Below are 24,047 nucleotides of genomic sequence, written 5' to 3'. Positions count from 1 at the left end.
AAAATTAGGAAATACTGGGTATGATTTAACCCAACCTGTTCATATGCAGAAATAAAGTCTCTGAAGCCCAGAGAAGTGACATAGCTTGACCAATGGGCCACAGTTACGTTCAAAGCCAGAATCAGAGCTAGACCCTTGAAGGCTGATTCAGTATACTCCTCTGCAAGAACTCAGATCTCAGGAGCCATCCCTGGCCAAAGCTTGTCCTCACAAGTGTGTCTCTGACCCGAGGGATATTACCTGACTATGCCTAGGCAGTCAAAATCTTTCTTCAGTAACACAAGAGGCTGCGATGGTCAGCTCTCCTCTGACCTTTATCCTAAAGTGTGCATGGCCGCATCTGGGTAGGAGAGGGGAGGATTGTAGTGACCTTCACAATATATAAAATATTAATAAATAACTCTGCAAACCTCAAATGTTACAGCATCTGGTTTAAAGATAGATGTCTATCTTCTGTGAATTAATTCTTTAAGGATTCAGGATCTACCTTGGTAGATTTCCATTTGTTTCCCACACTCTGGACCAAAGCCAGTACTGAGAAGGAGGCTATTAGTGGACTTTTCTTAGTGGCAAGCTGAAATATGTATATGCAAATTTCCCTTCCATCTCCAGTGGATAAACTGTCTACTGCAAACTTGCAGATTATGATTTTATTTACCTTAAGGGTAAACAATACATGTATTGATTGTTTCATTTCATGGGGGTAAGAACAATATTTTAGAAGTTTTAATTGAAATATCTAATTAAAACCTGTTTATCTTTGGACCTGACATAGGCTAGTTCAGTTTTGTTGACTTTGCTTTTCATTTCTCTTAAATCACACAGACTGTGGGTAAATATTCCAAACAGAAGCTGTTGTCTCAGCATAAGTAAAATGTATAACTCTTTGACTTCATCCTCATAACATCAGTAGTATTTTGTAGTTGAGACTATCAATTAAATTTGATATATTTGAATTGATGTTAATTAGAATTTTTAACCTGAATATAAAAATGCTCAGATCTTGCTGTTGCTGCTGCTAAGTCACTTCAGTCGTGTCCGACTCTGTGCAACCCCATTGACGGCAGCCCACCAGGCTCCCCCATCACTGGGATTCTCCAGGCAAGAATTCTGGAGTGGGTTGCCATTTCCTCCTCCAATGCATGAAAGTGAAAAGTGAAAGTGAAGTTGCTCAGTTGTGTCCGACTCATAGCAACCCCATGGACTGCAACCCACCAGGCTCCTCCGTCCATGGGATTTTCAATTCAAGAGTACTGGAGTGGGGTGCCATTGCCTTCTCCGGCTCAGACCTTAGGCTTCCTAAATATACTATCCTGTGATCTAGCAAGAAAATTCAAGGTTGAGATGTGATTCTTTACATAAATAATTCTTATCAAGAAATTGCTTCACTTATAACAATGGAGAGAGAAATGGATTTTGGTATGGTAATATTAAATTTTATCTTTAATATGTTTCTGTATATTTTTTGTTCTATTAATTAACAATAAATAAAAGAGTCACAAAATAGCTAATTACTTTGGGTTTTTAGGGAAGTTTTTTTCTCCATTTCTGATCTAAAACTAGTGTTAAAAGAAATATTTATTTCTGGTATCATACCTTGGGTGTTTGAGACAGTAACTAAAGAAGTAGTTTCAGTTTATTGAATAGACAGGAATATTTTACAAATTACCAGTTCAAGCTCAGCCTGTAACAGGCTCTGGAGCCACAATCTTGGGTCCCTCTTCTAATCTGTATGGCCTCTGGAAACTAGTTAATGGTGCCTTAGTTTTCTCACCTCTGAGATGAAGAGAGTACCTGCACCCCATAGGGCTGTTATGAAGATTGAGTGTGAAAACTGAGGGAAAGTGCTTAGAATGCTGCTTGGATCAGAGTAAACATAATCTTAGCCATCACTGGAGATTTGTTTTGAAAACCTCTTTTTGACATGTTTGGAAATGCACTCATCTCTGTGGTTCTTCCTGACCCCAGAGGAACCCTGTCAGGACACCTACCTGTGTTCCAAGTAGGAACATCGTTTAGAAGAATCACATTCACACTCTCCTTGATGAGAAAGTTCTTTGTTGCAAAATAGTCTGAAGTCAGGAGGTCCCCAAAGACTGGGTGCCAGTTCTGATGAACCATCTCTAGGTTCTGAAGTTAAGGGAACTGCTTCTTGTCACCATTCCCATTACCACGGGCGTCTTTACTTTCTCTTCCAAGGAAAACTTCCAGTGTCCAAGTTCAGTTGGCCTCTTTAATAACCTCATTTTAGAGTAGCCTAGGGATATATTCAGCTCTCTCCAAAGTTGCTGTAATTGTTCCAAGCCTCATGTGTTTAGAAATCACACAACCACTCTTGTGGAAAACAGTCAAGTTGGAGAGAGAGTGAAGTTGCACAAAACACACACACACGTGTGCATGCTCACATACAGAATGAAACCACAAGGGATGTCCCCTCCTGACCCCTCAGCTGCTCCCAATAATCTCGGATGACTGGTTCCCTGGCTCCTGGATCTCTGCAGCCCCACACAGCCACCCCCTTCTTGTCCATGTGGATGACTTGACCGTGACCTGACTTGTGTAACTCTTACCCTCTGCTGTCCCTCCTTCACTTCAGCTCAGGCCTCTCCCTTCCAGAAACTGGTCCAACCACAAGCCCTGACACTCTCCCAGCTTTGCTGGCAACCACCGCCTCCAGGGCTTCTCACTCATCCACTTTCTTCATTTTAAAGGTGGTGGTGGTTTAGTCACTAAGTCATGTCCGACTCTTGCGATCCCATGGACTGCAGCCTGCCAAGTTTCTCTGTGCATGGGATCCTCCAGGCAAGAATACTGGAGTGGGTTGCCATTTCCTTCTCCAGGGGATCTTCCCAACCCAGAAATTGAACCTGAGTCTTCTGCATTGCAGGAAGATTCTTTACCAACTGAGCTACTTCATTTCAATGAATGCACCCTATTCTGCTTCCTTATGACTTCAAGCCCCTCTATTGGGCAATCTTCCTCCAATTGGTCAGCTTCTTTCTGGCTTTGGTTCCTTCCCCAGTCTCTGAGAAAGCAATCCCATCCTGTAATTACTCTCCACCTCTCAAGGTGAAGGACAAGGTTGATCTTTGTCCTTGCTGGTGTTCCAGCAACTCTGGATATAAAGCCTCATCCTAGCCTAGCCTCACTATTTCACCCCTCTGCACTCACTCCTCAGCCCTAATGGGTAAAAACATACAGCCTCCTGGCCCTGTAGACTGGGGCACCCTTGGCCCAGCCTCAGGAGGGCAGTCAGCCATGTCCTGTGGTTCCTCTTGTCTCCTGGCTCAGCCTCCTCTCCCCAGAGCTCTCTGCAGCTGACCATCACTTATAATGCTCTCGACAGACTCCTCTCCCCACACAGTGCCTTCTCCACCTCAGCAGAGGACCACATGACCTACTACCAAGCAGGAGATGCAGGAGAGGCAGATTCAATCCCTGGGTTGGGAAGATCCCCTGGAGGAGGAAACGGCAAACCACTCCAGTATTCTTGCCTGGAGAATTCCATGGACAGGGGAGCCTGGAGGGCTACAGTGCATGGGGTCGCAAAGAGTTGGACATGACTGAGAGACTGAACACACATCCACCTACTGCCTGAGCAACAGATCTTTTGCAAGGAGGTCCCTCTGTTTACTCTCCCAGAGCAGCGCATGAGGCATCTACAGCCATGTCCACCCTCTCCTCCCCTGCCTGCCCATCTCAGGGTTGGAAGGACCCTTCCTATGCAAGCCAGACCCCTCTCCTGAGTGCTGAGTTCCATCTCTGCACCTCAAGGGCATCCAGCTGTCCCACGCCCCTGGATCTTCAATCTGCCTTCTGATTCCTTCTAAGTCTGTCTTCTCAACATTTGCTCAAACCTCACTCTGCCATGAAAATAAGCAAATAGCAACTTTTCTCAATTCTACACCTCCACCTCAAGATTCTACCCTCATTTGACTGTGCTCTTTTTCAAACATGATTTATAAACTTACATCCTGAGCCCCTTCTGCCTATCCCAGCCATTCTCTGCAATCCGTTTCTATCCAGCCAACCCCCACACTGCCAAATCCAGTGATGCATTTTGGCTTGATTTCACCTACTCTTGATAAAGCAGCTGGCACTGTCAGCTGCCTGCTCCTCCGCCCCCAAGTCCCTTCCTCACCTCAGCCGACCCCACTCTCGCCTTCTCTGGCCATGCTCATCTCTCTGCTTGCTCTGTGTCTGTCTTCTTCAAAATGCTGCTCATCTCTCCTGAATCACTTCCCTTGCAGACGCTGGTTTCAACTACCAGATATAAAGCCCCAGCTCAAATTTCCAACCCTAAGGATGATTACCCTTCCCCCATCTGCTCTCACATATATTTCTCTCCTGGCACTTTCCATGTTGTATCTTAATTGCTCATTTCCCTGACTGTCTCTCGCCAGCAGCTGGAGAGCAGAGAGGATGCTATAGTCCAAAAGCTCTTCTGCAAAGGGCCAGACTGTAAGTACTATAGGTTACATAGATATCACAGTCCCTCTTTGTTGAGGCTGCAACCACTCATTGATAACACATCAATGAATGGATAGGACCGGGTTCCAACAAAACATTTTTTATGGCCATGGAAATTTATATTTGACATAATTTCCATATGTGATGAAATAATATTCTTTTAATATTTATTCAACCATTTCAAAATGTAAAAATCATTCTTAGATCTTGGATGGTAAAAACAGGCAGCAGACTCTGAACTAATTGTATCTCTAGCCTGTGCTCCAGGCTTGGGACACAATAAATACCCAATTAATGTTGGCCCAATAGATGACTAATACTTGTTTGGTTAAACCGCCCCCAATATCATGCGTGCTTAGTGGCACAGTTGTGTCCGACTCTTTGCGACTTTGTGTCTGACTGCAGCCCTCCAGGCTCCTCTGTCCATGGGCTTCTCCAGGCAAGAATATTGGAGTGGGTTGCCATTCCCTTCTCCAGGGGATCCTCCTGACCCAGGGATCAAAACAGCGTCTCCTGCACTGTGGGCAGATTCTTTACCATCTGAGCCACCAATTGAGAGAGGTTGAAAGATTCACACTTTTTCCTAAGGAGGAAACAAAGTCACCAACAACAATATATTTGGTCTGCTGCTCAGCTAATCATGTCCATGTTTCGCCAAAAAAAACCTTGAACTGTACCCAGTCACAGGAGGGGAAGGTCTGGGGTTGGGTTTTCTCTGCCAGGAGGAGGGCTGAAGAGTGAATTCACTTTGAGAGACCGTTTCAGCACAGCCCTGAGGGTAAGGAGCAAAAGCAAGATCCCTTCTGCTTTCTTCCCTGGGGTTTTAAAGGCAGCAGTACCACTAATAACCAACTATGATAGTAATCTTTGGAAAAACTGGTAAACATCAGTATGATTAAGGCATAGATAAGCCTATAATTTGTACCTCCAGAGTAAAGAGATAATAACAGCTTACTTCTCACAGCATATAAAGGGTAAAGAGCTGTTCTTTCCCTAATGATGCTGAATTACAAGAGGCCACTCTGCCTCTCCTTCCAAGGGGTCTGGCTAGATTCTAAGTGAAGTTGGGGCATTTCCTGAGGGCATGAAGCACACCAAGATATTCTGAAATCAGGAAAAACTGTCTCTGGGGCAGTTCTTCTGGGCTTGTAAAGGAATTCTGCTCTAAGAAATAATTCTAAACGAACCAGGAGAGCATTCAAATCTGGTTAACAGCCCTGGCTGCAAGGGTAACAGACCAGCCAGCGTGACCAACCTCCCAGCCCAGTCTTCCCCTGGGGAGATGTTTGAAGAGAAACCCAGAGGAGCTCCAGGCTGGAGAAGAAGGGTTCTGTCTGTCCTAAGTCAGCAGCTGGGCCGAGATCTCCCAGGTAGCCAAACTGAGATGCTGGAGGGATGTTGGTCCCCAGTCAAATTATAGACCAGGAAACAGAAGAAGGAAATGGAGCCGAAGTGGCTGACTGGTCCTCTCCTGTCTTGAGGGAAAACTGTAATAGGAAGACTCAAAAAGGAAGCACTGGGCTAATTGACTTTTCTAGTTATTTTGCCAAACACTTTTTCAGTTGAGCTTCTTTCCTTTTCACATCTTATGATTCATGCAGATGCACCCACATCCGTGCTTCCTATGAAAATAGGCGTGACACAAAGGCAACCACAACCCCCACCATTCACTGCAACCCAGAGCACCAACCAGGGCACACAAGTAGCTTTCACATCCCCGTCCTCTCCCCAAGGCTCCATGTGGACCTACTGGCAGTCTAAGCTCTGTTTTCCTGGGTGATTCCAGTGACTCAGATCCCAGATTTGGTGGTGGTGGTGGTGGTGGTGACTGGGGTGGGACAGGGTGGACTGTCTGCCCCCGAAAAAATCTACTTCACATACATCTGAAATCTCATGATCAAAGTTGCTGGCAAGTTTGAATGAGTCGGGGGTGTGTCATTTGGGCAGAAGAGAAGAAGAGAAGTGGTCCCCATGTCCCACAGAGAAAGCCTCTTCAAGTGGAGATGCCCCACTTCAGGTCAAACGGGGCTCTGTGGTCCAGGCTCTCTGCTGGGAGGACTGGGCAAGAGGTGACCCTGGAGGACATCCACACCTGCTCTGTGCAGGACCTCACTGGCCCTAGGAGTGTGGTGAAATTGAGTGTTTGGCAAATTCTATATTTACCCATACATACTCTACAGCTTAAGAAAATGCTGTCTCTCAGCATGTACACACTGCTATATATAAAATAGATCAATAATAAGGACCTACTGTATAGCATGGGGAACTCAAATCAATACTCTGTAATGACCAAATGGGAAAAAAAGCTAAAGAAAGAGGGGACATATGTATCTGTATAACTGATTCACTTTGCTGTACACCTGAAACTAACACAACATTGTAAATCAACTGTACTCCAATACATTTTTTTTTAAAAAAAGAAGAAAATTCTGTCTCTCTATCACAACCCAGGGACTGCACATTTTACAAACCTCACCAACAGTTGCGCCTCTGTTTCATGATGATCCCATGTGACAAGGTAAGAACGGGGAAGGGGGTGCTCTTCAGTAAACCCATTTTTTTTCTGCTGTAAATTATTGTGGCATGTTTCAATTCCAATACTAATTTCCTCCAGTAAGTGTGTTTTTCACCTAAAATACTCTAATAAATATTGTCAACTTCTGAATCATGCTGGGAAGTGCCAGAAAGCATGGAAAATTTTAAATGGGATGGTTTCAATGTCACTTATATTTTGTTCAGAAATATAAATATGCATTAGGATTTTCTTCCCTTAGTTGATTCACTTTCTCAATTATGCTTCACTTACGTAATTAGGTTGTATGTGTTGAAATCCAGCCACAGGAAGGAAGATGACCTAGAAGCATCATTTTAGGGGAAAACAACCCTGCCATGAAATATACACTGGTCATCCTCCAGGGCAAGGATTCATTCCTTGTAACCAAGACTCAGAATATCCTGAAAGTTTCTGTCAAATTTCTTCATCTTTCCTCATATAATATAAAAAAAAATTTTTGAAAATTTGCATTTTACACTTCCCATCAATCAAATGTTAAATCCTGTGTTACTTTTAGCTGTTCTGCCTGAAGGAAAAAAAAAAAAAGAAGTGAAGCAATGTCAAAAGCAAGAGAATTTGTGCCTTTTAAAGAGAATTACTGTGCCTTTTATACAGTAAATACAGGTCAATCCAAGACCACAGGAATCTGTTGTATTTATTTGTTCTTCCAAAGTTCTAGAATGAAATGTGAATAAAAGTTATCAACTGGTAACTCTTAAATAGTTTTATTGCATTTGCCTGAGTAGCTTTAGCTAGATATATTGTCAACTATGAAAAACAGATTTTTCAAAAGGGCCATGATAGATACAAAAATTTATATAGATTAAAAAAAAATGGACTTGAAACTTAGGAAAACCTTATACTGGAGAGCATGAAATTTCTGCAGAAGAAGCACTATTCAGTATTGACTATAATTGATACAGAAAGAAGAAGGCACCTTGATCTGATCCTTATTCTAGTGTGTCTGGGGTTAGTTTTGAATACAATACTGAAATACTGGATCTGCTCTGGAGAGCTTGGAAAGCAAAATCCAGCAGGGGCGATCCGGATCACTGCTCCCAAGACCCCCACCTTCTCCAGCACATCCAGGAGCTCTGGGGTCACATTCTTCTACGCCTATTACACTGTTAACACTGAAAGGCTTTCACTGCTCAATCTCTTTTTCTCACGTAGTAAACACTCCCAGAAATTGCTTTAAGAAAAATTGCTTCCCTTTGTCACATGGCTCTGTGGCTAACGTCCCGATTCTGTTATTGCTGACTCTCCTGATTATTCTATTTCTCAAACTCAAGTACAAGCATGTAGAACAGAGGACGTACTCTCAAACACACACACACAGATGTAATGAGCAAGAACCAGAACTACCTCGCAGGATGCTTTTGAAATAATGAGATAAATTATAGGATGGAATTTACACTGTCCTGCTCTTGAAAGCTGCACATGGCAATCCTGATGTCCCTGAGAGACGCCAGACAGGACAAGCCGCATAGGAGCAAGGTCCGGCGTGGCCACTCCCACTTTCTTAGACAAACCTGTCCCACAAACCTAGATAGTCATGCACTCAGTTACTCAGTCGTGTCTGACTCTTTGTGACCCCATGGAGAGAAGAGCCTGGTGGGCTACAGTCCATGGGATTCTCCAGGCAAGAACTGGAGTGGGCTGCCATTTCCTTCTCCAGGGAGATGGTCATAGAATGGATTTTAAGAAAACTACTCTAATGGCGTTAAATACAATCCAAACTACTGATCACCATGTCAAAAAAAGGAAACGGTGAAAAAGATCTTGAAGATAGACATCAACATTGGAGAGGGGACATTTCTGCACAGGAAGTGAAATGAAAAAGGGCAGTGGGAGGGAAAGGGTCTTTTTTTTAAACTTTATATAATTTTGCAATTGTAAACATGAAAGGTGTTTTAGTCTGAATATGTATGTGTTTATATTATGTGGATGACTAACAAAACCTTTTAAAAGAACAACAGTGATCCAAATTTCTAAATTTTGTAGCCACAACCCTCATCACCCTTCCCTTATCATTCCAAGGAAGATACAGATCTTCCAGATGTGGTTTTGGCACTAAGCTTGCGTGTGCATGAGACTAGGTAGGTATAAGCACTGCTGCCTGTTTCGGGAATCCCACAGAACAGGGACCATGATGAGGCTTTTGTTCTAGTTTACAGCTTCTATGAGAGGCTGAACTCACCTCCTCAGGGTCACCAGACACTGAGGGGACCTGGTAAGGGCCCTCACTTTCCAGATGCAAGTTCATCAGAGGATTCCCCATCCTATGGTCACATCTCAATCCCTCATTTCTTCAAGTCACTCAGAAACATATTCCTTTTGTGGTCCAAGCATCCTTAGAGGGACACGGCCGATATAAGCAGGAATCTTGTTTTTTCCATGTGCCATGTATGGAGCTGAGAACCAGGTCCTGTACCCAGAGCCTTCTGCCAGGCACTTGCTTTTAATTTCTGAATTGGCTCATCTTTCTGTGTCCACTGTGCAAAACTTCTTAGGAGGGAGCCACTGTGAGCCTGCTGTGACTATTACTTCTCCCTAAATTGCTGCCCCTGGGCTACAGCATCTCAGTGATTTAGATCCTTTATATTAGTTTTCCTAGTACACAGTCATAGTCTGAATGCCATCTACTTAAGTATTTGAAAGAGCTCCCCAAATATAATCTAAAGTTACATCTCTCTGTACTCCCATTTCCTTAAGACAGCCTCCCTCTGACAGCTCTCTGTCTAGCTCTGGACCACCACCCTCTCACTGTTAATACCCTTCTCCCAATCCTCTTGCACTCATTTTCACTTTACTCATCTCATGAAACAGAATTACTTCATCATTTAGGAACTATAACCTGTTATAAAGGTGGAACTTGTCGACCAAACCCTTACACATTTACCATCCCATCATCTAGAAATCTGTCCAATATGGTAGCCATGAGCCACAGGTGGTGATTTTCGTGAAGGTTCAGTAAAATTAAATATAAGATTGAGTTTCTCATTCACACTAAGTACATTTCAAGTGCTCAACAGACAAATGGAGCTAGTGTCTACGGTACTGGGCAACACAGATACACAACATTTTACTCATTGCAGCAAGTTCTGGAGAACTTTGGACAGCCCTGATCTAAGTATTTAAACTATCATGGTACCCAGACCCTTGGGAGAATTCAAAACTGTAACAGCAAGAAGAAATTGAATCTTGGGAAAGCAGATGTATTACTTGATAATAAATGAAAGTAACAAATTAACTTTGGGAATAAGTAAATTTCCCCAAGTTATCTTCCTAAACATTATGTGGGCTTCCTGGATGGCGCCAATGCAGGAGACGCCAGAGATGTGGGTTCCATCCCTTGGTCTGGAAGATCCTCTGGAGGAGGAAATGCCAACCCATTCCAGTATTTTGCCTAGAGAATGCCATGGACAGAGGGGCCTGGAGGGCTATAGTTCATGGGGTCACAAAGGTCACAAAGAGTCAGACATGACTGAGTGACTGACTGAGTACAACACATTACTTACCCTGACTGGACTATAACATTGTTTTGATTCTGGAATAATCTTCTATGAATTCACAGAAATATTTTTTAAGAAGAACATTTATGAAGCTGTCAATCTGCTCCTTTTCCGTTTAGGTATAAATAAGTTTGAAAAGATTAGATGAACAGGAATATGGGAATATTTCCAGCCGCCTTAAAGCCTTCCAAATGGGGAGCCAATCTTACAGCCTCCGGTGGTGACAAGGGGGCCATCTCCCCATGTGCCAAGCATCTCTTCATCCATCAGCCTGCTCAGCTATCACTTCCCCATGAAATCTGCCTCAAACAGTTCCCTTCCCACATAAAACAACCAGTGTCAATCTCCTCCCGCTTTGTTCAACTACCATCTCCTGTGCTTAAGTCCATCCCTGCACATCCTGCTGAATTCTAGTTACTTACGTCTGTCCTCCCTGTGTGGCTGGGAGCTCCTAGAGGGCAGGAAAGTGACCGGCTCTCATTTGCATTCCCAGCACTTGGCACTGTGTCTGACACCTAGAAAGCTGATTGGACTGAACAAGCTGGACACAAAGATGTACGCTTTTCACTCTGACTCTGGTCTTGCAGTCACGGGTATTTGAGGTATAATCAATGTAAGCTACTTTGTTACTGTCTACATTTAGTTAGCTGACATTTTAATTAATTTGAAATGTTAGCAGGAATAATTACCTGCCATGATCCAGCTGGCTGTTGGTAGCCTACATGTATTTGCTTTCTAAATCTAATAGGTTTCCAATTTCTTGGGGGAAAAATAAGCTTTTCTCTGGGTCCAAAATGGAGAAGGAAATGGCAACCCATTCCAGTATTTTGGCCTGGAAAATTCCATGGACAGAGGGGCCTGACGGGCTACAGTCCATAGGGTGGCAAAGAGTTAGACACGACTGAGCGACTCTCAGTTCACTTCTGGGTCCAAAAAGGCTAACTAATGACATTGCAAAGTGAAATAAATACTGTTGTTCAATCTGAATTCTTTAATATTTTTTAAAATATACAAATAAATCATTGAGTGATGGGATTTTGATTAGATGAGCCAAAAGACAATGAAAAGCATTGTCAATATTTAAAACCTAGATAAAAACTCACTCTCCAGAGCTTCTCCAGGAAAATCTCCACTGGTTTTTTTTCCTAAGAAACTTAACTTTATAAAATGGGCAAACACCCACATTTCAAAAGGGAGGCCCAAATACATCTTACGTTGTCAAAAAGATCATTAGTTCCTATGTATGTGCTCTTAAAACCAGAATCCTAATAATCTTGATTAAAAGACTGGCATCAGCAATCAAAAGTTAAGATATAATAACTCAGTATTAAATGCAAGCTATGAAATTCAAAAAGATGATTTCCTAAGCAAGAAAGGCCTGGCCCTTTCAGTGCTGTAATAAAGTCAACTGTTTCCCTTCAGGTCAGATTGGGAGCCCAATGGTTCTTTCATTTTTCATCTCTCCTTTAAATATCAATGGAATACCACATTTTATAACTTTTATATTGAAAGATAGAAAACACTATTTCTGAATTTGTTGAGGGATTGGTAGAACAATTCTGTAATCCATCTCAATTTAGAGTCATACCCCAGAGACTTATTTGAATAGAGTTGGAATTTCCAAATGCCTACATATGTATTATCACATTTAATACAAATTGTTCATATAGATGATTAGCCCAATTATTCAGGCCACATCTGCTCAGTTTACATATTTTTCATGACATCTCCCTCCATTCATTTTTCCTTCTTGACTTGAAATTTTATACTTTTCTTTCTTACTAGTCTTGTGTTAGTAACAATGGCGAAAAAAAGAAAAAGAGGTGAAATTCCAGCTGATCATAGTTTTTAAACATACGAAGTTGTCTTAGAAAATCTGACTGAGAATATTGAAATTGCTGCTAATTGAAAGGCTTTTGTGAGTAGAGGCAATCTAAGTGATTTCAAGTCTTCCAGTGTTTGTGTCTTATTCAAACACACTTAATCTACAACTCCCAGTTACTAACATAATTATTTTATAATAGTCTTTTCCTTTATTTAAGTCTGTGTGCTATGGAGGCTTATTCCCATTTTTATAGGTGAGGAAAAAAAAAAAGAAATAGAGAGAGACAAGGTTGACCTGTCCAAGCAGAGGCCAGGGTTAGAAACCAAGGCACCCGATGGGAGGTTGAGTCCATTCCCTGAAGTCAGTGGCTCTCACATTATCTGCCTGTCGGTGAGCTTGTGAACACAGATGGTGGCTGGAGAGGGGGTACCCTGAAGTGTTGGATTTGGCAGGTCTGGGGCGGGTCTTGAGAACGTGCATTTCTTTATAAGGCGCTGCAGATGCTGCTGCGGCCAAGGGTGGTCCTTGGACCACACTTTCCTCCCTGGGCTTGTTTTACATCCTGTAAGTTGTCAGTCACATCTGAGCAGGGGCTTTCCTGGGTAAGGTACGGTTGCTCTCCATGCCTGTCCCCCGGTGCCAACTGGTCACCATCGCAATGCCTGTGGCATCTCATACACATCAAGTAGTTGCTGCCTGAATCGGCTTCTGTTTTCCATGGTACAAGGGAAATGAGATTGGGCCAGTGAAACATGTAAAGAACCCTTTCTGTAGCATCTATTTTGGCTAAAGCATCCCATCCTTTTCCTCTTCTGAACCACTAAATGTAATAAGTGAAACTAAGCGGCACAGAATGGCAAGGAAAACTGTCCCCAAGTCCTTACCCTTCCAAGGAGCCCTTTATGTCCTGGGCAGGGAGTCTGAGGTTGCCAGGCCACGACGTAAGACCTCCAGGTATCCGTGTTCTCCCCGGACACACGCTATGGCCGTTGACATTAGTAATACCTTCCCAGCTTCGTGAGGGGGATTTAGTTGCTGTTCATCCTTAGAAATTAAATGACTATCCTTCCATCGCCCATCCCCAAATAATTTCTTCAACTCCTCCTTCTTTATGGTGCAAAATAAACCACTTTAAAGGGGCATTATCCTGTTCATTTTTTTTTTTTTTCAGATTACTTGGGAACAGAGATGCTATGCTTTTTGAGAAAAGTGGTGGATTGTGGTGCCCCAGGCAGTTAATGAGCTAGAGAACCAAGATCCCGTGAACCACCACATTCTAGGTTAGATCCGACTGATGGAAACAAAAGAGCTGGAAGAAACGGATTACTGACAGTTTGTTAGCGTTGAACGTCATGGTCTTACCTATGCACACTAGATCCATAAAACCATACATTCCATAGCAGATCTGAAAAAGGATGTCCTTCCTCTGCCACACTGCATAGGGGCTGAAGGCTGACCAGAGGAGCCAGGTCACACTCGCTATTAAGAACAGGGATCCTAGAATTACAGCGATCATCTGAACTTTCTCAACCAGTGTTATAGAAATGCTTTGCCACTAAAAGAAAAACAGAGGCATGTAAGAAAAAGTGCTGTGGATAATTTAAAAAGAAAAAAAAAACATTTTTAGCCCCATGTTTCTCTTCATGTTAGACCCTTTTCAATTTGATTGGTCCCCAAATGAATTTTTTTTTTCCCATTTCATTCAGTGTATAAAAAATAGACCAGTAGATAAAGATTAATGAATTGCCTCAACTTCATTATTTCCAGTAATTCACCACTCTGCAAATTTAATCTAGTTTTGTTCCAGATAACCATACTGAGTGCGAATGGCTGAGGAATATTTAGTACTGAGGAATCACATTGTCATCTTTCACACATGCATGAAATTAAATGCACTCTGAAGACACATGGTGAGGACTCCTCTGCCTGGAAACTTATTTTGCTATTAATACATCTGGCTACTGCAAAAAAGGGAAGTCTCTCCTTTTGTGAAAAAATGTAAAAAGTAAATAAAGAAGCTATATAAGAACATCTGTGAAAAAGTCATTTAACACACTGAAATAATTATAAGGAAACTATAAAACTGTATGTTATCTGTTATTGCTACATTTCATATGCTCAGATATTATTGGCTATTTATTATCTAATGAGCAATCCATGAAGCCATTCTTGTCAAGATTTAGAATTTGTACTTGAAGGAGTATCTTTGAAACTCACAAACTGTATAAGGAACCACCATTCAATGGAGACAATAATTTGGTGTCCAAAGCATCAACATTTGAGAGGATTTATTGTACAAATGATGAAAAATCTTTCAAGGGTGCTAACAACTTGAGAGAATTAATTAATCATGTTCTCACTTTTGCATCACTGAGACAGAAACACAACTAGAATCGCTATTATGGTCTGCCAGTAAGTCAAGCAATGAAACTCAAAACAACCCGCTCAGTCTCCTTGTGTGTGAGAGTTGTAGCTCTTACAACATAGGGCTTGTCAGAAGAATTGCTAAACAGTTTAAATAACCTTTAAAAAACAAATGAGCTTCAACAGTCAGAATCCATTGGGTGAATCTGACAACCTCCTTAAACTCTTTACTTACCTGGAGTGTGAATATGTGAATCCCCGGAAAGAAGTCTATCACTACTCATAACTTCCCTCTCTTCCTCATCGCCTCGGTCTCTCACCACAAATAAGTTGCATATAATGATTTTAAGCATGATTTGAACCTTGCGTATTCTTAAGACACATAAGGCTACATTTGTTAAAGATTAAATATCAAAATGAATTCAAAATACTTCATTCTCTCAAGTCACTTACTGGCTTATCTTAAAAAAAAACAAAACAAAAACCAGAACCAAATGACAAAGTTTGTGGATTCTATAATGAAGACATTTTTAATCTTTTTAATATGAAGATTAATTTATTGAAAAGTGGTCCTTATTTTTATAAATTTGCATGAATAATAACTGAACTAGTCAATATCATCACATTATTATATCATTACAAATAAATCAGTATTATATTTTGAGCATGTACCTGAAGCTTTATTTTTTTTCACTATCTTCCTGACATAACATTAAGCATATTAACTTCAAATGACTAGGCATCTGAATTTTAAATCATTTAAAATTTGATGTTGCCAGCCAAGTGTGAAGTGTCAGTGTCTGTGGTCTTGTTTAGTTTTTATGCCCATTAAAGTCTGCATTAAATACAACAGCATGGTAAGCAACATAGAAAACTGCTTCCAACTAATCTCCAACTTAGATGGATGCTAACAGGTCTGTATACACTATGTTAGTCTTTATCAATTTATTAATCACATCACACAGATGGAAACAAAGCATCATTTTAAACCCATGAGGCATAGATGTCCAATTTGTGTGTGTATGTATGTGTGTTTGATTTTCACAGGATGGGCTACAAGTTTCAAAATATATACGCCTGCATCACAGGAGTCAGAAAGTCAAAAGTGTGTGAAGAGGGTTCACCAGGAATGCACTTTATATACTGATATCTATTTTCCTTTTGCCAGATTCATTATGTAATTTCACTGGCGTTAAATTTGAACAGCTCAATATTGTATAATTAATTATATTTCACTCCAGTTAAGCTTATTAATTAATTAGTTGATCCAGGCTGCCTGCATGACAATTGAGTAACAGCATGGTGGCCACAGACACCCTCGTAGGCACTTGGATTTGGGAGAACTGGTGGGGATGGTCTTATGGTGCTGTGGTGTGTCCTGGGACAAGGAAGCTGGTGACTCTGGGTCTCAGAGTCAGCTGACTGCCAGGACAGGGAGGCCACGCTCAGGCGGCAGGCTTCCCAAACATGAGGCTCAGCCTTTCCTTGACGAGAAAGGTGAATGAACAACAAGACAGACTTACTAGAAATAAGAAGCATATGGTATCACTTATATTTGGAATCTTAAGAAAAAAAATCCTGATACAAAGGAATTTATATACAAAATAGAAATAGGCCCACAATCATAGAAAACAAATTTATGGTTACCAAAGGGGAAGGGTGGGGGAGGGAAGGGATAAATTAGGAGGTTGGGATTAAAATATACACACTGTTATACTTAAAATAGATAACCAGCAAGGGCCTACTGTATAACACAGAGAAGTGTACTCAATATTTTGCAATGAACTATAAGCAAAGAGAGTCTGAAAAGACAGATATATGCATATGTATAACCGAAACACTTTACTGTACAAATGAAACTAACACAGCATTGTAAGTCAACCCAACAAGAAAAAAAGGAAATATTGATGCTTCACACTTGTTTGGTGTTACCAAATTTAAAATGGTTTAAAATTCAAATGCCTGGCTGTTTGCAATCAATGCATTTAAAATTATATCAGGAAGCTAGGATAAAAAAGAACAACTCTTGATTACAATACACCTGGAGGCTCAATTATTTACTATCATAGAAATGATTTTTTTTGTGGTGGATATAAGAAGTAATTTGAGATTTTTGAAATTTATTTTTAAAGAAGGACAAACTGTTCAAAATCTGTAATGAACTCCCTGCAATTTTGGTTTTCTGTTACTTCGCTAATAGTGCAAATGTGCGTGCAAGTGTGTCTGAAAGTGCATGTATATTCTTCACATGCTGATGAACCTTAAAATTAGTACTATTTCACTGAATAGCTAATGAGGACAAACCGTTACTGAATAAAATTTATGAAACCAATTATGAACTTAGAGATTGCCCTTTGAACACTGACACCATCTTGATAATTTCTTCACCCACTGTATACCGCTCTCTTATTTTTACCACTATGTACAAAAAGTGGGATTTTTCACATTCTTCCCCTAGGAAAAATACTACTTCCCACCACAAGGAAACGCTCTTGGACAATAAAAACAGTAGACGAGTGTCTTGGGGCTTCTCTCTCTACCACAATAATACTGAAGGCCTGGACTGCAGTTTGTAAGGTACTTCTGAATCTTGAACAAAATTTGTCAACTGCTGAGCACACTTTTTTCTCCTCTGAAACTTCATACATAAGTATGTATATATATATATTTTTTTTTTTTTTTTCACTTAAATGTCTTCCCAAGTTTGGAAAGGAAAGTAACAATAATCAGATTGGTTTAAAGCCAATAATTGCTGTTATTTTCTTTCAGTCTATAATATGTGAATATGTATGACTCTTTTATATTTCCGAAAAGCTGTTCACCTCTACGCAACTATTGAACCTATTGTTTCTAGAAAAAATGGGACCAATTGGACCCAATTGGACCAACTGGTTCCTCATTGGGAAGTTCATTCTAATTTAGTGTACAAGAAGAAGTAATGTAATATTCATGGCCTGTATTTATCCAGGACTAATATGTGCCAGGCATTTTTCTAAGAAGTTATACATATTAACTCATCTAATTTCCCTGGCTACCTTAGGAGGGAGGTACTATTACAATCCCCATTTTACAGATAAGGAAACAGGTAGAGAGAGGCTTAACAATTGCTCCAAATTAAAACACCTTGTAAGAACTGGAGTTGATATATAAACCCAGATAGTCTGGCCTCTAGGTCATGCTTTTAACCCTGTTACTATTCTGTGTAATAATTTCATTGAGCTCTGATAACAGTTAATTGCATGTATTCATGCTAAGTCGCTTCAGTCGTGTCCGACTCTGTGCGACCTCATGGACAGCAGCCCACCAGGCCCCTCTGTCCACGGGATTCTCTAGGCAGAAATGCTGGAGTGGGTTGCCATGTCTTTCTCCTACACCCCATCATTTCAGTGCCATGGCAGTTTTTTGATAAAAGCTTCAAGACTGTCTTTTCTGGTCTACTAAGACAGCTTTCTAGCTGCATAGCCAGCTGTGAGTCACTTGCTGATCCTCTATTTAAACACTCAAATCTATATTCCTAATGAAAGAAAACCTGCCCCCACTGGGCTGGACTCTAAGATACATTAAAGGAGGCTAAATATTTTTTTCAGCACATATTCCCAGTGCCTGGTACATAACTGTTGCAGGAAGGATGGAAGAAAGGGATGGAAGAATATTACAAGGAAGACAGGGAAGAAGGAAAGAAAGAGGGAAGAAGGAAAGAAGGAAGGTAGGGAAGGAGGGATGAAAGGAGGAAGAGACGGAGAGAGGAGAGAGAGGTATACTCCTCAATTCAGCTTCATCTGATTCTCTGTATTCTCTCAAAGGCTGTGTACCTTTTACTTCGGTCCCGTCTCTGCTTTTGAGCACACTGTCACTTGATGAAATCTCTCATCTATCCATAACTTGCTGTAATGCCAACTCCTCTTAAAAGGCAGCCCCCTCCTGCCCCTTCTCTTCTAAGCAGAATTCCTCCTTATGGACCCCACAAGCCACTCTGTATAGCTCTGATTAGCATGGATTTCTTTCACTGGACTCCCATGTTGTCTTGGAATCCTATCATCCACACATTGCATGACATGATAGCAGAAGCCGTGTCTCATCTCCCGTTGTGTTCACCAAAGAGCAGAACACACCTAGTCAATGCTTTAAATACACCATACCTGACTTTAGTTTCCATCACCTATCTGATTGCCAGATTAACATTCTCTCCACATCTATTCTATCACTGCCGACAGGATAAAGTTCAGCTCTGGCGAAGCCACCAGTGAGTAAAGAAGTGAGAATTTAAACTCAGATTTGTTTCCAAAGCCTGACTTCTTTCTTAAGTGTCTTCCTCTGCACAGTGTCTGCTTTTCACATCTTCTGTCTGTTTAAATTGACACATCCTTCATCTAAAAGCAAAACCAAAGAGGACATAGCTATATGTATCTAAAGGTAACTCTAGGGATGAAAAAGGTCAACAAATGCAAAAAGCAGCTCAGCAGAATACCAACTAAACCTGACCAATAGCTTTTCAAATGGGATCCTCACATACTTCTTCAGTATGAAAGTTGCAGTTTGTAAATAAATATTGCGCTTTCCTTGTAGCTCAGATGGCAAAGAATCCACCTGCAGTATGAAACCCAAGTTCAACTCCTGGGTCAGAAAGATTCCCCTGGAGAAGGAAATGGCAACCCACACCAGTATTCTTGCCTGGTGGGCTACACGACTGAGGGACTAAGCACATATACATACACATAAATGATTATTAACATAATGATGACATGCTAGTGGAATTATATTTCTTTAATTTTTAACAAAGTTTGGAAAGAATTAAATAAACTCATACTGGAAACTTTTTAATATTCTCTTTATATATGACTGTTCAGAGATGTACCAAGTAAGGTCCATCAGTACCAGAAAGACACAGACAAGTGTGTGTGGCCCCAAATGGGGTATGATGTTGTGTGAGGGTCCATATTGGTTTGGCATCCCCTTCATGGGAAACTTGATAAGTACCCCAATAATTTCTATAAACTGCTCTGAAACCATGGCACTAACTGTTGCCATTACCAATGAAATCATACTGCAGCCATGAAATTAAAAGACGCTTGCTCCTTGGAAGAAAAGCTATGACCAACCTAGAAAGCATATTAAAGAGGAGGGACATTGTTTTGCTGACAAAGGTCCTTATTAGTCAAAACTATGGTTTTTCCAGTAGTCATGTACAGATGTGAGAGTTGGACCATAAAGAAAGTTCAGTGTCAAAGAATTGATGCTTTTGAACTGTGGTGTTGGAGAAGACTCTTGAGAGTCCCTTGGACTACGAGGATATCAAACTAGTTAATCTTAAAGGAAATCAATTCCAAATATTCATTGGAAGGACTGATGCTGAAGCTCCAATACTTTGGCTACCTGATGCGAAGAGCTGACTCATTGGAAAAGACCCTGATGCTGGGAAAGACTGAAGGCAGAAAGAGAAGGGGTTGACAGAGGATGAGATGGTTGGATGGCATCACTTACTCGATGGACATGAGTTTGAACAAGCTCTGGGATATGGTGAAAGTCAGGGGAGCCTGGCATGCTGCAGTCCATGGGGTCACAAAGAGTCGGACACGACTGAGCAGCTGAACAACAATACAATCACAGGTGTATTACTGTCTTCAGACAAAAAAGGATGGAAGAAAAAGCCAGGAATTTTCTTTAAAGAAATGATGGGAGCTCAAGCCATGACGAGATCGAGTCCCCTCCTTGTAAAAATCACTTCTAGCCAGTAAGATGAGAACCAGAGAAAGGTGTGCACTCCATCATGCCTCCAGGAAGCTGTTTAGAAAGATGTGTTCCTGTCATTCTGTTGTCTGAAAGAGTTAATACAGCCTCTCAATTTAGAACCAATTTCCTCCCTGAAAATAGGAGGAGGGAATGAGGCTAAACTCAGAGAAAGAAGATTGTTTCAGTGTGCATTAAATCATTCAGTCTGAAGCACTGCTTCAGCTTTGTTTTTACAAGGCAGGTCAGATATGAATCACAGCTAATAGATTTGCAGAACAGTGATTTATAACATGCAGTGTGACAGGTGGTATTACTTACCAGTGTCACAGGAGAAAACACCTGTTCTTAAGAAGGGTCCTCTACAGAAAAATGAAAACCCATTTTCAATCATCTTTGGATGGTGTTTAAATTGAACCACTAAAGTTGGAATTTGAAACGCTGGCAGAAAACATCTCAATGTGTAATCAATTTGATGGGTGGATAAAACATTCAGTTAATTATATGCCTATTCTTTGAAGGCTCTCATTTATAGGTTGCATATTAAAAATGATTTCATGGCTTAATATGAGTTTTCTCTGTGAGAAAAGCATTTTCATAAATTTGTCAGACCTGAGATAAAAGTCATGCAAGAGAAATTTGCTTTGTGTGAGAAAGGTGAAATCTAAACGACCTAGGAAAAATAATTAGGGGAACACAAAACTGCTTCTTTTAAATGTTAATAAAATCAATAAAACCAAGAAATGAAAGAGGAGATGTGATGACTGATGTTGCAGAGGAAAAGAACACTAGGAGAACACTGTAGACAACTTTATGCCAATGGATTCAATTACAAATATGAAATAGACAAATTCTGTGAAAAAAATAAACTTACCAAAACTGACTCAAGATGAAATAGAATGTATAGAAATAGAATAATGCTATATAAAATACATTGAAGCTTTAATCCAAAGCCTTTCACAAACAAATGAACAAACATCTCCAGGACCAGATAGTTTGACTGGAGAATTTTATCAAACATTTAGAAAATAAAATGTCAATTTTACACATATTCTTTTAGAAAATAAAGGAAGACAGAATATTTCCCAACTCATTTTATGAGGTCAGCATCAACCAGGTACCAAAACCTGACAAAAACATTACAAGAAAAAAAAAAAAAAAAACTTTCAGACCATACTCCTTATGAGCATAGATGAAAAAAAAAAAATCCTCTATAAAATATTAGCAAATCAAATCCATCAATATATAAATATAATAATGCAGCACGAGTGACATTCACTACTTCTGGTCTTTGTACCCTTTTCTTTAATAATTAAAGCAGGTGTAAAATGTATGTTTTGTTGTTGTTCAGTTGCTAGGTTCTACCAGACACATTAAGACCTCATGGACTAGTCTGCCATGCTCCTCTGTCCATGGCTTTTTTCCAGGCATGAAATATTAGAGTGGTTGCCGTTTCCTTTTCCAGGGGGTCTTCTGGGATCAGGGATTGAACCCAAGTCCCCTGAACTGGAGGTGGATTCTTTACCACTGAGCCACCAGGGAAGCCCAGCACAAAGTGTGTTTGATGGACCACAAACAAGATGTTTTAGCATTCCCTGTACCTCAAAATGTGCACACTTCCTGGGATGAGTGTCCAGAACTATGTGTCTGGATTATGAAGTATTATGAAGTAGGAGAGAAATATTCTTCTCCCAGGAAGGAAACCTCTGAGAGAAGGCGGACCCTAAGAAGATTTCCCTCCAGTGTTGAGAGTCATCCCAGGTTTCCTCATGACAACTGGGGTCACATGGAATTTACACATGAATAGGCAAAGCTATGGTTTTTCCAGTAGTCATGTATGGATGTGAGAGTTGGACTATGAAGAAAGCTGAGTGCCAAAGAATTGATGCTTTTGAACTGTGGTGTTGGGGAAGACTCTTGAGAGTCCCTTGGACTACAAGGAGATCCAACCAGTCAATCCTAAAGGAAATCAGTCCCGAATATTCATTGGAAGGACTGACGCTGAAGCTGAAACTCCAATACTTTGGCCACCAGATGTGAAGAACTGACTCATTTGAAAAGACCCTGATGCTGGGAAAGATTGAAGGCAGTAGGAGAAGGGGACGACAGAGGATGAGATGGTTGGATGGCATCACTGTCGCAATGGACATAAGTTTGGGTGAACTCCAGGAGTTGGTGATGGACAGGGGGGCCTGGCATGCTGCAGTCCATGGGTTCGCAAAGAGTCGGACACGACTCAACAACTGAACTGAACTGAACTGAGGCAAGCCTGCCCTTTGACTTTAACTCCAGGAGAATAGTCTTGGATGAATCAGGGAAAAAAATGTTAAACTGGCCTGAGGCCATGTGGAACAGCAAAGGGATCAAAAATTCAGGGCTGGGCCAGAGTGATCAGATAAGCCTAGCAAGTTTGAAAATTCAACTCCAGGTTGAGAGGAACAAAGAGAAAGCTTCATCACTAAGTAAGAAGCAGGACTAGCAGAGCCCATGGACATGGAGTAGGGAGGGAAGCTGAACAGGAGACGTGTCTGTGAATGGCCAGAGACATGGACACTAACTCCATATGTCAGATGAGCCTTTCCAAAATATCTGTCCAGAAAAACCCTTCTAACCAAAGCTGTCCTCTATTCAGATCCCAAGTCTTTGTAAATGGAGGCTGAACCTATCTAGCTGTCTCCAGAGTCACAGGAAGATGGCAGATCAAAGGAGCAGAAAGTGTGAAGTTTTTTCATAAGAGATGAGTATCGTTAGATGTAAGGTTTTGCCTCACTGAGAAAAATCTCTCAAATGACTTGGTATTAACAGGAGCAACAGTTTTTTGAAGTAATTCGTGCTAGGTCACTTCAGTCGTGTCTGACTCTTTGCGACCCTATGGACTGTAGTAGCCCTCCAGGCTCCTCTGTCCATGGGATTCTCCAGGCAAGAATACTGGAGTGGGCTGCCATGCCCTCCTCCAGGGGATCTTCCTGACCCAGGGATTGAACCCACATCACTTAATATTTCCTGCACTGGCAGGCAGGTTCTTTACCACTAGGGCCACAAGCTAGTATTTTTTTTTTAGCAACTGTAGGGTATGGAGTCTACATGAAGATACCAAAGATTCTGTATCTCACTTAAGAAAATGCATATTTACTCCTGTATTTTATTTGTCTAATTCTTTCTGAACCATCCGTATCTCATCCCTCAAGGTAATCTCTTGTTCAACTGTTTTGATTGTTGTAGATGTCCATACTTGTCAAAGGCATGTTGATCCAGATTTAACGTTCCAAGTGTTCAAATAAAAATACACTTCAGCTCTTCAGTGTTCAAGACCTTATACTGCGCTTTCCCTCTCTGTGTTAATTCTTTCTTGCAACAAAAGCAAGTGCTATCCATTATTTCAAATCAGGGAAATTTGCCTCAAGTGTCAACTGTCTAATATAGTTAATCTCAATAACTAGATTTTATCCCATATGAATTAAAAGTGTATGCCTGCATATAAAGCACTTTTGTTTCAATACTCTTCTCAATATTTGGTACTAATGATGTTTGAACGGGCTTCTCAGGTGGTGCAGCAGTAAGAACCCACCTGCCAATGCAGGAGACCCAAGAG

General features: G+C 41.0%; 1 protein-coding gene across 1 annotated transcript in view; it reads right to left on the bottom strand.

The window, feature by feature from the left end:
- Window positions 1-24,047, bottom strand: part of MARCHF11 (membrane associated ring-CH-type finger 11) — a 116,733-nt gene that overhangs the window by 11,783 nt on the left and 80,903 nt on the right. The window contains exon 3 of the mRNA XM_055554875.1: window positions 13,727-13,919. Within this exon, the coding sequence (XP_055410850.1) occupies window positions 13,727-13,919 (193 nt within the window). The remainder of the gene's footprint in view (window positions 1-13,726; window positions 13,920-24,047) is intronic.

Source organism: Bubalus kerabau, chromosome 18, assembly GCF_029407905.1.
Source record: "Bubalus kerabau isolate K-KA32 ecotype Philippines breed swamp buffalo chromosome 18, PCC_UOA_SB_1v2, whole genome shotgun sequence".
Lineage (NCBI taxonomy): Eukaryota > Metazoa > Chordata > Mammalia > Artiodactyla > Bovidae > Bubalus > Bubalus kerabau.
The sequence above is the reverse complement of the archived record's forward strand: the minus strand, read 5'-3'. Positions and strand labels throughout refer to the sequence as shown.